This window comes from Pelobates fuscus, chromosome 11, assembly GCF_036172605.1.
Source record: "Pelobates fuscus isolate aPelFus1 chromosome 11, aPelFus1.pri, whole genome shotgun sequence".
NCBI lineage: Eukaryota > Metazoa > Chordata > Amphibia > Anura > Pelobatidae > Pelobates > Pelobates fuscus.
Window position 1 is genome coordinate 84,542,308 of NC_086327.1, and position 13,636 is coordinate 84,555,943.

Genomic DNA, 13,636 nt, shown 5'->3' on the forward strand with positions numbered 1-13,636 from the left:
CATCACTATAACCAAAGGAAAATCTAAACAATACCACGTCTCCACAGCCCAGTAATAACCACGCCCCCGTCCCATGGGTGAGGCTACACCGCGCTTAGAGTGAGCCAAGAGGGACTAGAACGGTTTCCGCCCTTACCATTGATGGCTGTGCGTGTCACGCTGGAACGCAGCGTCGCTCGCGCACTGTGTCATTGGTTATCGCCGGATGTGTGTTAGTTTTTTTCGCGGCTCTCATGATTCTTGTGACGGATAAGGAAATCGAAGCTTGGTGAGCTGCTCCGAGAGCTCCAGGTTCTCATCGAATCCAGGCAGCCATCACTGCTGTCTGTCTTAGTGTCACATTAGGAGATCTCTGTGCTGTGTGGGACCCACTCTCACTGACAGGAGCCACATTCTCCTGGTCATGGAGGAGGATACAGACTCACCCCCCGAGAGAGAGACAAAGGTATGGGGAACAGATGGGTCTGGTGCCTCTGGGTGCTCCAGGATTTAATTCCATACCTTGCATGTCCTGCAGATCTTTTTAGTTTTAAAGGACCACTATAGGCACCCAGACCACTTCTGCCCATTGGAGTGGTCTGGGTGCCAACTTCCACTACTCTTAACCCTGCAAGTGTAATTATTGCAGTTTTTTATAAACTGCAATAATTACCTTGCAGGGTTAACTCCACCTCTAGTGACTGTCTACTAGACAGCCACTAGAGGGAACTTCCTGCTCTATAGCACAGAAAACCTGCGCTAGAGCGTCGCTGGACGTCCTCACACTGTGTGAGGACCTCCAGTGTCGCTCAAATCCCCATAGGGAAGCATTGAAAATCGTTTTCAATGCTTTCCTATGGGGAGACCTAATGCGCATGTGTGGCATTGCCGCGCATGCGCATTAGGTCTCCTCGGCCGGTGGGTGGGATCAGTCTCGCCCAACCGGCTGGCGGAGGAGGAGACAGCGACGAGGGACATCGTCACTGCCTCAGGTAAGTGACTGAAGGGGTTTTCACCCCTTCAGTAACTGGGGATTGGGGGGTGGGAGGGAGAGGTAACCTTCAATGCCAGGAAAACAGATTGTTTTCCTGGCATTGGAGATTCCCTTTAATTAAGTGGTCTGGGTGCCAGGTCCATCTAGGATTAACCCTGCCTGCTGTAAACATAGCAGTTTCAGAGAATCTTTCAAAGAAACTGCTATGTTTACATATGGGTTAATCCAGCCTCTAGTGGCTGTCTCATTGACAGCCGCTAGAGGCGCTTCTCACTGTGATTTTCTTGCCGCGCATTCGCATTCAGCCGAAGAGGGAGGAGAGTACCCAGCGCCGAGGGAGCCTGGCGCTGGAGAAAGGTGAGTGTTTAACCCCTTCCTCCCCTTCAGCCCGGCGGGAGTGGGACGGTGGGGGCACCCTCAGGGCACTATAGTGGTCCTTTAATGCTAGAGTAAATGAGATGAGACTTTTGATCCTCCAAGAGTTATTGAAATAAAGTTCTCCAGTTCTAAAAGTCAGATGAGTACCTCTCTTTATTGCAAATTCACTGATCTTGTTCAGGCCCATCCTTCAGGTAAAGGACTGACACACAAGCAAAACACATATGGGATACGGCTGTGGAATCTAAAAAGAACACAGACAAAACCTAGTGTAATACAATTTTAACAAATAATGTGCGCTGTGCAAAAATGCACTCACAAGATGTAGATAACAGCTGTTAGCTTTGTATAACCATCTGTAATTTACTTTGATTTTATGGTCTCTGAGGAAGTTCCAAGTGTGGGACGAAATGCGTAAGACCACAACTACTGCTGTTTTACCAATTTAATTTGATTTTATAATGAAAGCCGCTTTTTTATACTACCATCCGGAGTCCTGATTTCCTGCAGACAGCGGAGAGGGATTCATAGCCACCCTTTGAGCGCATAATATGTCTAGATCTTGTGAGCGCACATTATTTGTTAAAATTGTATTACACTATGTTTTGTCCTTTTTAGATTCCGCAGCCGTATCCCATATGTGTTTTGCTTGTATTCTGGTCTAAAGATCACTACCTGGGAAGTGATCCTTGGGAGGCTGTCCACTTGATTTACCTGATAAGTATATTGCATATTTATTTCACGTGGGATTGTGGTGTATTTTGTTTTCTAAAGGACGTCACAGCCACCATTTTTCCCAGTGACTGACCCTTAATAATCAATGATGGAATATTTCTGTCATGGATGTCCTACCAATAAGAACCCATGATGGAATAATTTAGTCTTTTTTTTTTTTTTTTTTTTTTTTTTTTTTTACACCAAAAGAGACCGATTCCCTGCTAGTAACAGGGAAGTCCCAGGTATTATTTGATACTTGGTGCTCACCTTTGTCAGCTGGGCCAGAATAAGTAATCACATGCTGATCAATCAGTGAGCTGAAACCAATGCTCAAAGTGAGCGCAACATACAGCCCTTTAAATCAGTTTAAGTATGTGGGTTGCAGTGTCTCCCGCCAAGCCGCCTGCAGCGCAGTTACCGGCTGCAGAGGATGATCAGCACTGGGCTTTGCAGGCATCCCAATGCTGATCACCATGAGTGGTCACGGCTGCAGGGAGGACTAAATATTATTGTGACCTTTTATTATGACATGACCTAGCAGCTGAGTTTAAAATAACTCTCCTCATGCTGCAATTGTAAAGGGAACTATAAGGGATTCCCTTGCTGACCTCAAATCCTTTGCTAATCCTAACTCTAACATTAAAGGGACACTCCAGGCACCCAGACCACTTTTGCTCATTGGAGTGGTCTGGGTGCCAACTCCCACTACCCTTAACCCTGCAACTGTAATTATTGCAGTTTTTTTTTAAACTGCAATAATTACCTTGCAGGGTTAAGTCTTCCCCTAGTGGCTGTCTATTAGACAGCCACTAGAGGGAACTTCCTGCTCTATAGCACAGGTTTTCTGTGCTAGAGCGTCGCTGGACGTCCTCACGCTGTGTGAGGACCTCCAGCGTCGCTCTATTCCCCCATAGGGAAGCATTGAAATTCATTTTCAATGCTTTACTATGGGGTGCGCTCATGCGCGGCATTGCGCATGCGCATTAGGTCTCCTCGGCCGGCGGGCGAGATCAGTCTCGCCCACCGGCCGACGTAAGCAGAAGGAGGAGCGGCGGGGGAGGAGGAAGCAGCGACGTGGGACATGTCGCTACCTCTGGTAAGTGACTGAAGGGGTTTTCACCCCTTCAGCAACTGGGGATTGGGGGGTGGGAGGGAGAGGGACCTTCCAGTGGCAGGAAAACGGATCGTTTTCCTGGCACTGGAGTTTCCCTTTAATGCGTGGATTCGAATTAAAGCAAAAATAATTTTAGAGTTGGGTAAAGTAGAACAAGCAAGTGAATTCCTCTGCTGACATACGAAGCGGGAACCCATCTAACACTGTGGGATTAAGTTTTAGGATTATGATTGCTTCTTTGGAGTGCTAATCATAGGGGGTATTCATGTACTCCTGAGATGTTGCTGCGTTTTTGGAATTTTATTACAGTGGCACACAGATTTAAAGAAAATACGCCGAAAGAATTGTGTGTGTGAGAACTTTATGAAATAAAAATTAAAAACACAAACTTTGAAAGGAACAGAATGGCAAATCAACAAGGCTCAAAATATATCATGGTGTTCACATTTGTAAATGGTATGCCTTGATGGAGTAATTTAAAGAAGCAACTAAAATGCACCTTATACCCGTATTCAATTTGCCAGTTTTTTATTTTTATTTCCCACTGCAGCGCGCAGGTTAATGCACCACTGTATTTTCACAAAACCTTGCAAAAGGGGTCATTGTTTACAATTTAAATGGATACAATAAAATAAACCTTGAAAGAAATTGGTGCAAAAATGGCTGTACCGTAAGGCTCAAAATATACAATTTGAAATACTGGTGTTTTCTTTAGCAAATGGTATGCATTTATGGGGTAATTGGAACTGTCCATTACAATGCACCAAATGAGACATATGCTCATCAAATCCTTGTGTGTAAAAAAAAAAAAAAAAAAAAAAAAAAAAGTATTCCAAACTTTATGAACTTATGAAAATATATGCAGCGTGTTAAGGCACAGTATACACCATAAGAGATACCATGTAGTGTTTACTTTTACAAGTAGTTGACCTTTGTGGGATAATTTAAATAGTTAAAGGGACACTATAGTCACCAGAACAACTACAGCTTAAAGGACCACTACAGTGCCAGAAAAAACAAACTCGTTTTAATAGGTCGCCACAAAAAGAAAGATCACTGTAAACTTAATAAGTAAAACACTGAGAATATGAGTGAGAATTACCCCTACCTCTCACTTAATATTTTTTTTTTTTTTTTTTAATACACCGTTTTTTTTTTGTTTTTTTTTATACTCAAATTATCTGATGATTAAAGCAAATTGGAATATTGGAGGAATGTTTGGTATATAACCGAATTGAGCACTATGATACATATTATGTAGTTATGAGCATTCTAAACGGAAGAGCAAAGACCCTAGTTATCTGATTATCAAAAGAGTAAATACTTTTTCCTTTACCCCCCTTTCTGTTCTAGATCTATATTAACCCCTTAAGGACCAAACTTAAGGGGTTAAGTAGATGGTCTGAGAAAATAGTATAAAATACATAGGAGATACTCTATAAGTGACATGTCTTGTTTTCTTCTATGTACAGTGAAAGATGACTCAGTTGAGTCTAACGTGCTTTGACGTTGATGCTCAAAAGGGAAGCACAAGTACAAGAGATGGGGATTATCCTTTTACCTCGGGTACAATATTCGTTATGTGTTGTGGGTACACGAGGCAAAAGGCATCCTTTTTCTCATGTATATTATATGTTATATGTTGTTTATTGTAAGTGGAAGATGCCATGTGGGTTAGAAAGGGATTTCTCACAGATTTCTCTCATATTCCAGATTTGCATGTTCCTAGGTGAAGCTCCGTTTATGAGAGAAAACTAAATGTAACATAAGAGAAATTACTGAATTTTTATTTTATTTTTATAAGAAAATGAGTCCAAGGAAATCCAGCCAGCAAATATTTGGTGTGCATATAAATGCATTTTGAGTGACCATCTAATAATGTTGGGGTCTAGAGACGGAAGGGAAGATGAACTTCCGCTCCCAAAGCTGCTTTTTAGAACATGAGCAAATAAACAAATTCCATCAGCTTCAATAACTAAGAAGATAGTAGAAATTAAAAACAAAAACTTACATCATGAAAAAAAAATGAAAACAAATTTAAAAAGGCTAAATCAAATTTGGTATTATAAAAATAACAAAACAGATAAACTTCTCACAAGTTAGAAGTAAAAAAAAAAAAAAGACAACAAGAAGAATTTATAAAATAAGAGAAAATTAATCATTACATTTTAAACCACAAGATATTGGTGCTGCATTTGGTCGTTTCTGTAGGAAGCTTTATAATATCCCAAAGCATACTTCTTCTCTAACTTCGGCAGAATATCTAAATAATATGAAATTACCCACCCTTTCTAAAGACCAGCTGAATTCTCTAAATCAACCATTTTCTGTAGAAGAAATAAGGAAAGCCATAGATCACTTTTAAAAAAAAAAAACGTTGCCCCTTGCCCGCATGGGTTTACAAACCTAATTTTCAAGATACTAAAAGATAATTTGGAATATAGATTATTAAATGTATATAATTCAATAGGCTCAGGATTACATTTCCCTAGCGAAATGATGCATGCAAATATAATCCCCATTCTAAAAGTAGATAAGGATCCCACACAGATAGCTACCTATCGACCAATTTCACTTTTAAATACTGACTCCAAGCTATATGCTTCCATATTGGCAACAAGGCTAAAATAAATAATCCCTGACTTGATCAATAAAGATCAAGTCGGCTTTGTAGCTGGCAGATCATCTGACAGCAATATAAGACGCCTCATTCAGAAATTAGATTCAGCAAAGAAACCGAAAACCCCCATGTTGGCCCTGTTTTTAGAAAAATAATTTAACGGGGTCGACTGGGGGTTTATGATAGATACTTTAAGAACATAACACACAAAATATGGTATAAAAGTGAAAGTTGGTCTCGGGTTGGAAAGACCTGAGTCTCTTATTATCCTCAGGTTTGAATAAAAATGAAATAAATGCTTATAAAATAATTTAATAATGTATAGTCTTTTGGGGTTTTGGAGAGAATGGGGAAAAAAAATGGGTATTCAATGCTTTGCTCTCCCCGATACATTTTTTGGATGAGAATATCTCCGATTTAGGCATTAAAAGATGGAGCCAATAAGGTAGATATGGCCAGTTGCGAAAAGATGGAAAAATTTAAGATTTCCCCCAACTCGTGTTGGAGCTCTCCCTCCCGAATAATGAACTATTTACTTATTTGAGAGTAAGAGGCTTTCTAATGAAAGTAAAAAGAAATGCTATGGAAATAAAAAAAAAAAAGGCAAATTATTGGAAGGAGAAATAACGATCAGGAAAATTATTAAAAATGATCTACTGGAAATAGGTGATGATTATTTGGTAAAATCTAAGGCCCTGATTAGATGGGAGAGAGAGCTCGGACATGAGCTAGATATAAATAAATGGTACAGTACTATACCATATCTTAAACTATACATTGCTTGAATCTTTTAGAAACACAGTATACAATGATTTATAGATGGATAAATTAAATAAGATGTATGAGAAGTGCTCTAGTTTTTGCTGGAGATGTAAGAGAGAAATAGGTTTTTATACTCTTATCTGGTGGACCTGTCCATTGTTCGATAAATACTGGGAATTTGTTGCTTCAACTTTGGAAAACCTAGGCATTAGGGGAATCCGAAGGGAACAAGAAACTTATCTTTTGCATTTAAATTGGCCAAGTCTAAATAACTTACAAAAAAATCTGGCTCTGCATATTTTTTTTTTTTTTAATTTTTTATTTTTGTTGTGCATAGGAGGTTACAACATTGCTTGCATAGCCACAGCAGCTCTGACAAGCGAAGTATTCGTAAGGTCGTGAACATATTAGTGGCATACGAGTAACTGGCACATTTTTTGTTTTAGTAGATGAGTCTTATAACACTTAGTTTCTAGGCGTTGCTTAATATCAAGTAGTTATTATACGGTTACATGCAGGTAATATGTTTAGGTTATTTCGGTACATGCTTAGGTATGAACGATATACTATCACCCCTTATGCCCCTTAGCTACACATAGATGCAGTAGGTAGGTCCTGAGAGATACACCATCAACCTTTAGCCACTTATAGCTATACATTGGATGCATTTAGCACATTAAGACAGGTAGGATTTCGACATATTTACACTGGGGAGAGTAAAGCCTAGCTAGGTCATACTTATAAAGTCCCTGTGTGTCTGGAAAGTCCTGCCTTCCTCAGAGTCGGCGTGTTCTCGCTGTTGTCTGGTGGTCTGCTCGTGTTGCGGCGGCTGGTTAGCTGGTGCTGCATGGGGTGCTGTGCGACATCCGAATCTCTGGGCCTAGGCCTCGGAGCGTCCAAAAGGAGACGTGGTGCATAGTGTTGGCTGATGTGCTCTGCCTATCTGGTAGTTGCAGGCTTAGTGTGCTGTGCCTTTTTTACCACCGCTGGTTGCTGATCCCTCTCCTTACCGGAACCGAAGGCTTAAAGAGGATTCCTCGAGGTAAGTGTCCCAGTAGGGCACCATATTTGCGGGTACACGTCTGGAGCTTGTAGATGGCTTATCCCGTAGAGCTTTTGAGCCATTTTGGATGCGGCTTTTGTGGGGTAGGTATCCCCCGCTGGGATCTTGAAGTTAGGTGTTCTCCGCCATTTTAAGTTCTGCATCTGGCAGTACTGCGAGGTCCCAGTCGTGTCGGTCAGGGTTTCAGGGTGAGGACCGGGATCACCCCCCCCCGGTCCAGAGGGGGGGGAACGGAGCCGGTTCCTCGAGGGCCAAAGCCCCAGTCTGGGCGCTGTTCGGCGGGATAGCGGGCGGCGGCCGTCCGCTCCACTCACCGCCGGAGTAGGCCTCAACTTCAGCGTCAAGGATTTCCCTCCCAGGGGACTAAAACTCAGCGAGTTAGCCTCTCCCTGGGTCTAGTGCACTATGCCCATCGAGGGCCGCCGTTGCCGGCCGGAATATTTGGTAAAAGCTTCACTTTATGTGCTGAAAGGCTCCAGTTTTGTTGGAGCTGGTCTGCCTTGCGACCGTCCAGCTCGGCGGTCCGGCCCCGCCTCCTCGGCTCTGCATATTTTAATAGCAGCAAAAATCGTAATCACTCGGAGATGGAAAACCCAAGAGGTCCCTACGTGGCTCTCCTTAAAAGAGCAAATAAACTTTCAATTACAAATGGAAAGAGGGCCAATGCAAGGGTAACATAATGTCTTAGCAGAAGAAGTGTACAAATACTGGGAAATACAGGTTTTGAGCTTATTAAATATTAACTCAATATAAGATATGGATTGGTAAAGAAAAATTAACCAATCCCCCCTGGGGTATAAAAATGTTAAATGTTAAAAAATAGTTGATCTGGAAATTTTGTTTCCAACTCATTAATTGTCCCAACTTTACTATTTTTGCTTCAGCTTTCCTATTTACTATTCGGATTCCAGTTTAGTGAGTAAACCTGTAAGAGTTTTAAGTTGTTGTATTTTATTTTAACTCTTTCTCTTCTCTTCAATTTCTAGGACTTCCATTTCCGGCAACTGAAAAAGACACGGCTTTTTGATCCTCCTCAAGAAATCCTCAAAGAGCGCTCCAATCTCTTGGCAATCTCTAATAAATATGGCCTCATCTTTGCTGGAGGCTCACCAGGGCTGAAAATCTATTACATTAAAGATCTACTTGTACCAATCAAGGCTGGAGAAGATCCCAATTCTATCGGTAATATCTTTTATTGCATAGCTCACCACTAACCATTAAAGGAACACTATAGTCACCTAAATTACTTTAGCTAAATAAAGCAGTTTTAGTGTATAGATCATTCCCTTGCAATTTCACTGCTCAATTCACTGTCATTTAGTAGTTAAATCACTTTGTTTCTGTTTATGCAGCCCTAGCCACACCTCCCCTGGCTATGATTAACAGAGTCTGCATGAAAAAAAATCTGGTTTCACTTTCAAACAGATGTAATTTACCTTAAATAATTGTATCTCAATCTCTAAATTGAACTTTAATCACATACAGGAGGCTCTTGCAGAGTCTAGCAAGCTATTAACATAGCAGGGGATAAGAAAATCTTAATTAAACAGAACTTGCAATAAAGAAAGCCTAAATAGGGCTCTCTTTACAGGAAGTGTTTATGGAAGGCTGTGCAAGTCACATGCAGGGAGGTGTGACTAGGGTTCATAAACAAAGGGATTTAACTCCTAAATGGCAGAGGATTGAGCAGTGAGGCTGCAGGGGCATGTTCTATACACCAAAACTGCTTCATTAAGCTGAAGTTGTTCAGGTGACTATAGTGTCCCTTTAACAAACTCCACAGACTGTGTGACTACAAATGCCACCAGTTGGCTGAGAATTATGAGAGGTTTAGTCCAGCACAATATACTACTAGTATCTGTGCTTAGAATTTAAATTCTTAATCTACCAGCCAAGGAGTCAATGTGAATCAACATGTGTACCCGTTGCACCCTTTATTTCCCTCAATATGACACGCGTCAGCCAGTTCTATGTCAGCAGTTCATTCTTTCCTCTCTATTTTCTGTAGCTCGTTACATTGATAGTAGTAGCCCATATTTCATGGTCAAGGTGGGGAAGTGGTAATGTTGGGTCATGGGAAAAACTTGTTTGAGAGCAGAGCAACAATTAACCCAAATGCAAGTTATTAACCCCTTAAGGACACAACTTCTGAAATAAAAGGGAATCATGACAGAATATTTCCATCATGTGTCCTTAACGGGTTAAACTCTCTGCCCATTGTCTGTGTTCTAATTTTTTTGAGGGGGTAATGTAGTTTTTCGCCTTTTTAAAGTTTGGTTTAAAAGGAAATAGCAGGAAAACTCTGCTGTACCTTCTCGATACTTTAAAAGTGCTTTTTTTTTCTGCCTGCCATTGGGTGCTTGTTAACTAAACAGCCACCAGGGCACTATAGTCTTAGGAATACACATTTGTTCCCTTAATTAGAAAAAAAAACTTTATATATTTTCAGATATTAATTTGCAATGAAATTGATTGCATAGAGTAGAGATAAAATTGCAATCATATTGTATATGAGTTAAAAAAGCAACTAGTTTATCGGCTGTATAGAACAGTGGTAAGTAACTTCACTGATTTAGAACCACAAAACCCAGTTCGAATCTTGGTCAGACCATCTTATTAGTAAGTGTCTTTGGGCAACTCCTTGCTTGAGCCAGCCTTATGTTTGGGAAAACATAAAAAAAAAATTAAACTGTTACCTTTTGGCTTACTCTGTTGTACATAGCTTCTCAAAATATTTTAATGTTATATTAACCTTATTAAGTGGAAAGTTGATATATTGTCATGTCTCTTGGCAGCATCTCCGCCACCCCCAAGAGATTATTATTGTGTCCAACTGTTATTAAATAATATCAGGCTTTATACAAACTGTGCCATTTTTCATCCTTTACAGTTGCAGGCCCTCCTGGTATAACTGTGCCCTTGAAACTTTCCACTCACCATGTGGCTCTGAGCTCTGACAGTTTGACATTATCTGTGTGTGTAGCCTCCAGTACTCATGGCACTTTCATCTCATTTTATGATGTACGGACTCTGCTGAATGAGGTGAGATTCTTTCTTGGTGGGGAAAAAAGACACGTGTGCTGCAAAGTACACACAATGCAATAATCTTCCATGTCTTATTACTTGTTGTCTACTGTCATCGGTTGAGGGGGCGAGTGAGGAGCAGGCACTGTTGGGAGTGCCTCTGGTCGTGGGTATGAGCGTACCCTGGTGGGATGTAGTGATTGTCGTTGCGTGGCCGTCTCGGGTGTGTGGGGGTTAAGCTGGGGGGACCTGTATGGGCTGTTAGGGTCTAATAAAAAACAACTTAGGTTAGCCAAAAGTAATTGGGAGGAACTCGGAGGTCAACATTATAAAAGTTCGTATCGGAACAGAGCGGGAGCATCTTAGGTTGGAGACCAATCACTGAGGAGTGCGGTGTCAGCAGTCCCTGGGGTTGTAGCGGGAACCCTTCCCTGCTTTTTTGGTCCTCAGGTTGTCTTTCGGTGGTGCGATGGTCGGGTGGGCGCCCCTGGGATGAAGTCAGCGACAGCGGTTGGGTCCAATCGGGCGAGATCTGAGCTCTCTCTTCCAGGGGGTAACATCAGGTCTGCTATGTGCAGGTGTGCATCCAGTTCTGAGTAGCTCCGGGCTCGGTATGTTCTACCCTGGTGAGTGAAGGTGAGCACGTTCGGTGTCCCCCATTTGTACTGGACGTTTTGATTCCTGAGATGATGTAGAAGTGGTTGTAGGGTCTTGCGCCACTCCAAGGTGCTTTTAGTCAGATCCTGGAAGAGGGATATCGTGGCCCCTTCGAATGTCAGGGGGGTTTTCCCTCTCGTCGCTGCCAGCAGGTGGGCCTTATCTTGCAGCGTTTGAAAGCGGAGTATCAGGTCTGTATGTGCTGTGGTTGGTGCTGTTGCGAGCTTAGGAAGACGGAACATCCCGTCAAGGCGCACAGCTTTTGCCTCTTTGGGGGATAATAGGTCGGCCAGCAGGCGCCTAATGAAGTGCGGCAGGTCTGTCTGGCCTATAAAATCTGGGATGCCTCGAAGCTTTAAGTTATAGCGCCGTCGTTGGTCTTCCAGCATATTAATCCGGTCGTTTGAAACTCTTTGCTGTTTTTGCATTGCATCCAGCGCTTGTTCTAGGGATGTTATCCTTGTATCATGGGTGAGGGATGTTATCCTTGTATCATGGGTGCAAGCTGAGGCCTCCAGCTTTGCGACTCTGGTGGTAACCCCCTCCACTGCTTCTTTTATGCAGGCCATGTCGGCCGCTATGTTTGTTCTGAGCTCCGCCAGCATGCTCTTAAGTAGGGAGGCGGTGACTGGCTCCTCTGCAGAAGTATGTGAGGGCTTCAGTTTGGGTGGTGGAGCAGGTGCCATACCTTCTTCGGGGTCTATGGAGAAATCGTCCGAGTATGAATAGCCGTCCTCTCCCGCCGCCATCTTGTCCCATGCGGACTTCTGCGAGCGCCGGAGAAGTTCCCCGATGTCGTGGGTGGCGGGGTCCCGATCGGCCCTGGATTTTTTATTTTTCCGACCCATGGTTATTCCCCGTGTCGGGTAAGGGTGGTTGAGCCCGGGTGGCTTTTATTACAAAAAGGCAATCAAGCAACCCCATTGTACAGGCTGGCTGGATATTGCTGTTGTGGTTTGTTTCTCATTTGGTAATCTGATCGCGGTCACATGCACAATCTGTTGTTGTATTTGCACACCTATCTATACCGAAATCCCCTGTGATTTCATATTTTACTTGTATTGCTTGTACCGTAACTTATGACTGCTCAAATATAAGTAAAAATAAAACACTATAATTACCCAGACCATTCAATCTCAATGTAGTGGTCTGGGTGCAGTGATCCTTTGTCCATTTACCAACACAACTGTCATGCATTTGATAGGTTTTGGCCTCATTGCTATGCTATATTTTTTGTATGTTTAAATCTTTGCCGTTTCTGCACCAAAACAAATCGAAATGTTTCGAATGCTGTGCCATGTATAATTTGTTTTATAGTTATTATTTACAATGTTTCTTATTGTTTGTCATTCAAAAGAATTAAGTGTTCATCTCAAGGATACTTTTTTCCTTCTCTAGACCAAACCGCAGAAAATGCCTTTTGCTTATTATGAGCTAACAAAAGATGGTAATAATCGTGTAATTGATCTCAAATGGAACCCAGCAACACCAAACCTGGTGGCCATGTGCCTAAATGATGGTAGTATAACAGTCCTACAGGTCACGGATGCCGTCAGTGCTTACGCCACTCTGCCTGCCACTGTGGGTGTGACATCAGGTGGGTCACCCGGGATTTTTATACCAGTCATTTTATTACATATAGATTTTCCTATGTTTCTTTATCCTTGGGTAGAGGCCAAAATTGGTTCACGTCATGGTTGAACCATGCATGTTATATTTATCGGGACCCAAGAAACTGTCCACTGTAGCAGCACTGCCTTATAAGCTATGTTATAGTTGTAGAATGAGTCACTGAACCTATTTTGCAATTAAGAGATTGGTTGCCTAGTTATTGCCTTGTACATAATTTAGGTCTATATAAAAAAGTTCAAGAACCATTGGATTAGGGATTTTAATATATCTGTTTTCATAAAACTGCATTGCTATAGTGATTTTAAAATGGGAGAAAAATTCTTAATTAAGATTTCAGTTTAGCTATTTTGACCGAATAATTTCCAATTAGTTCACTCTTGTGAATTATCCTGTGTAGAGTCTGTAATCTGTTATGAATTCTACCTCTGTAGAAAGGTCAGGCTTTCTGTTAAGAACTGGATAGAGACTACAACATACCATTACACCAAATGCAAGGAATTTACTAACATTTCTGCAATGTAAATTTTCATGATTATCATTTGTTATTGTAAAGCACCAACCTATTTATAAATTAAATAGAACAGTGATTAAAGGCTTTTCAAATGTAACTTGATTGAATGAAACAGATTGCTACATTTGTTAGAGAGGACCCTATTCATAAGCTTAAAATCTAGAGGGACCAATGAAATGCAAGGG

At 41.7% G+C, this 13,636-nt stretch overlaps 1 protein-coding gene across 3 annotated transcripts in view; it reads left to right on the top strand.

Annotated features, from left to right (window-relative positions):
* Window positions 1-212: 212 nt before the first annotated feature.
* The window catches only part of NUP214 (nucleoporin 214), a 68,674-nt gene continuing 55,250 nt past the window's right edge, over window positions 213-13,636 (top strand). For all 3 annotated transcript variants that reach the window (XM_063436514.1, XM_063436515.1, XM_063436516.1), the window contains exons 1-4: window positions 213-445; window positions 8,614-8,809; window positions 10,518-10,669; window positions 12,707-12,905. In XM_063436514.1, the coding sequence (XP_063292584.1) occupies window positions 404-445; window positions 8,614-8,809; window positions 10,518-10,669; window positions 12,707-12,905 (589 nt within the window). In that variant the 5' untranslated portion in view covers window positions 213-403. The remainder of the gene's footprint in view (window positions 446-8,613; window positions 8,810-10,517; window positions 10,670-12,706; window positions 12,906-13,636) is intronic.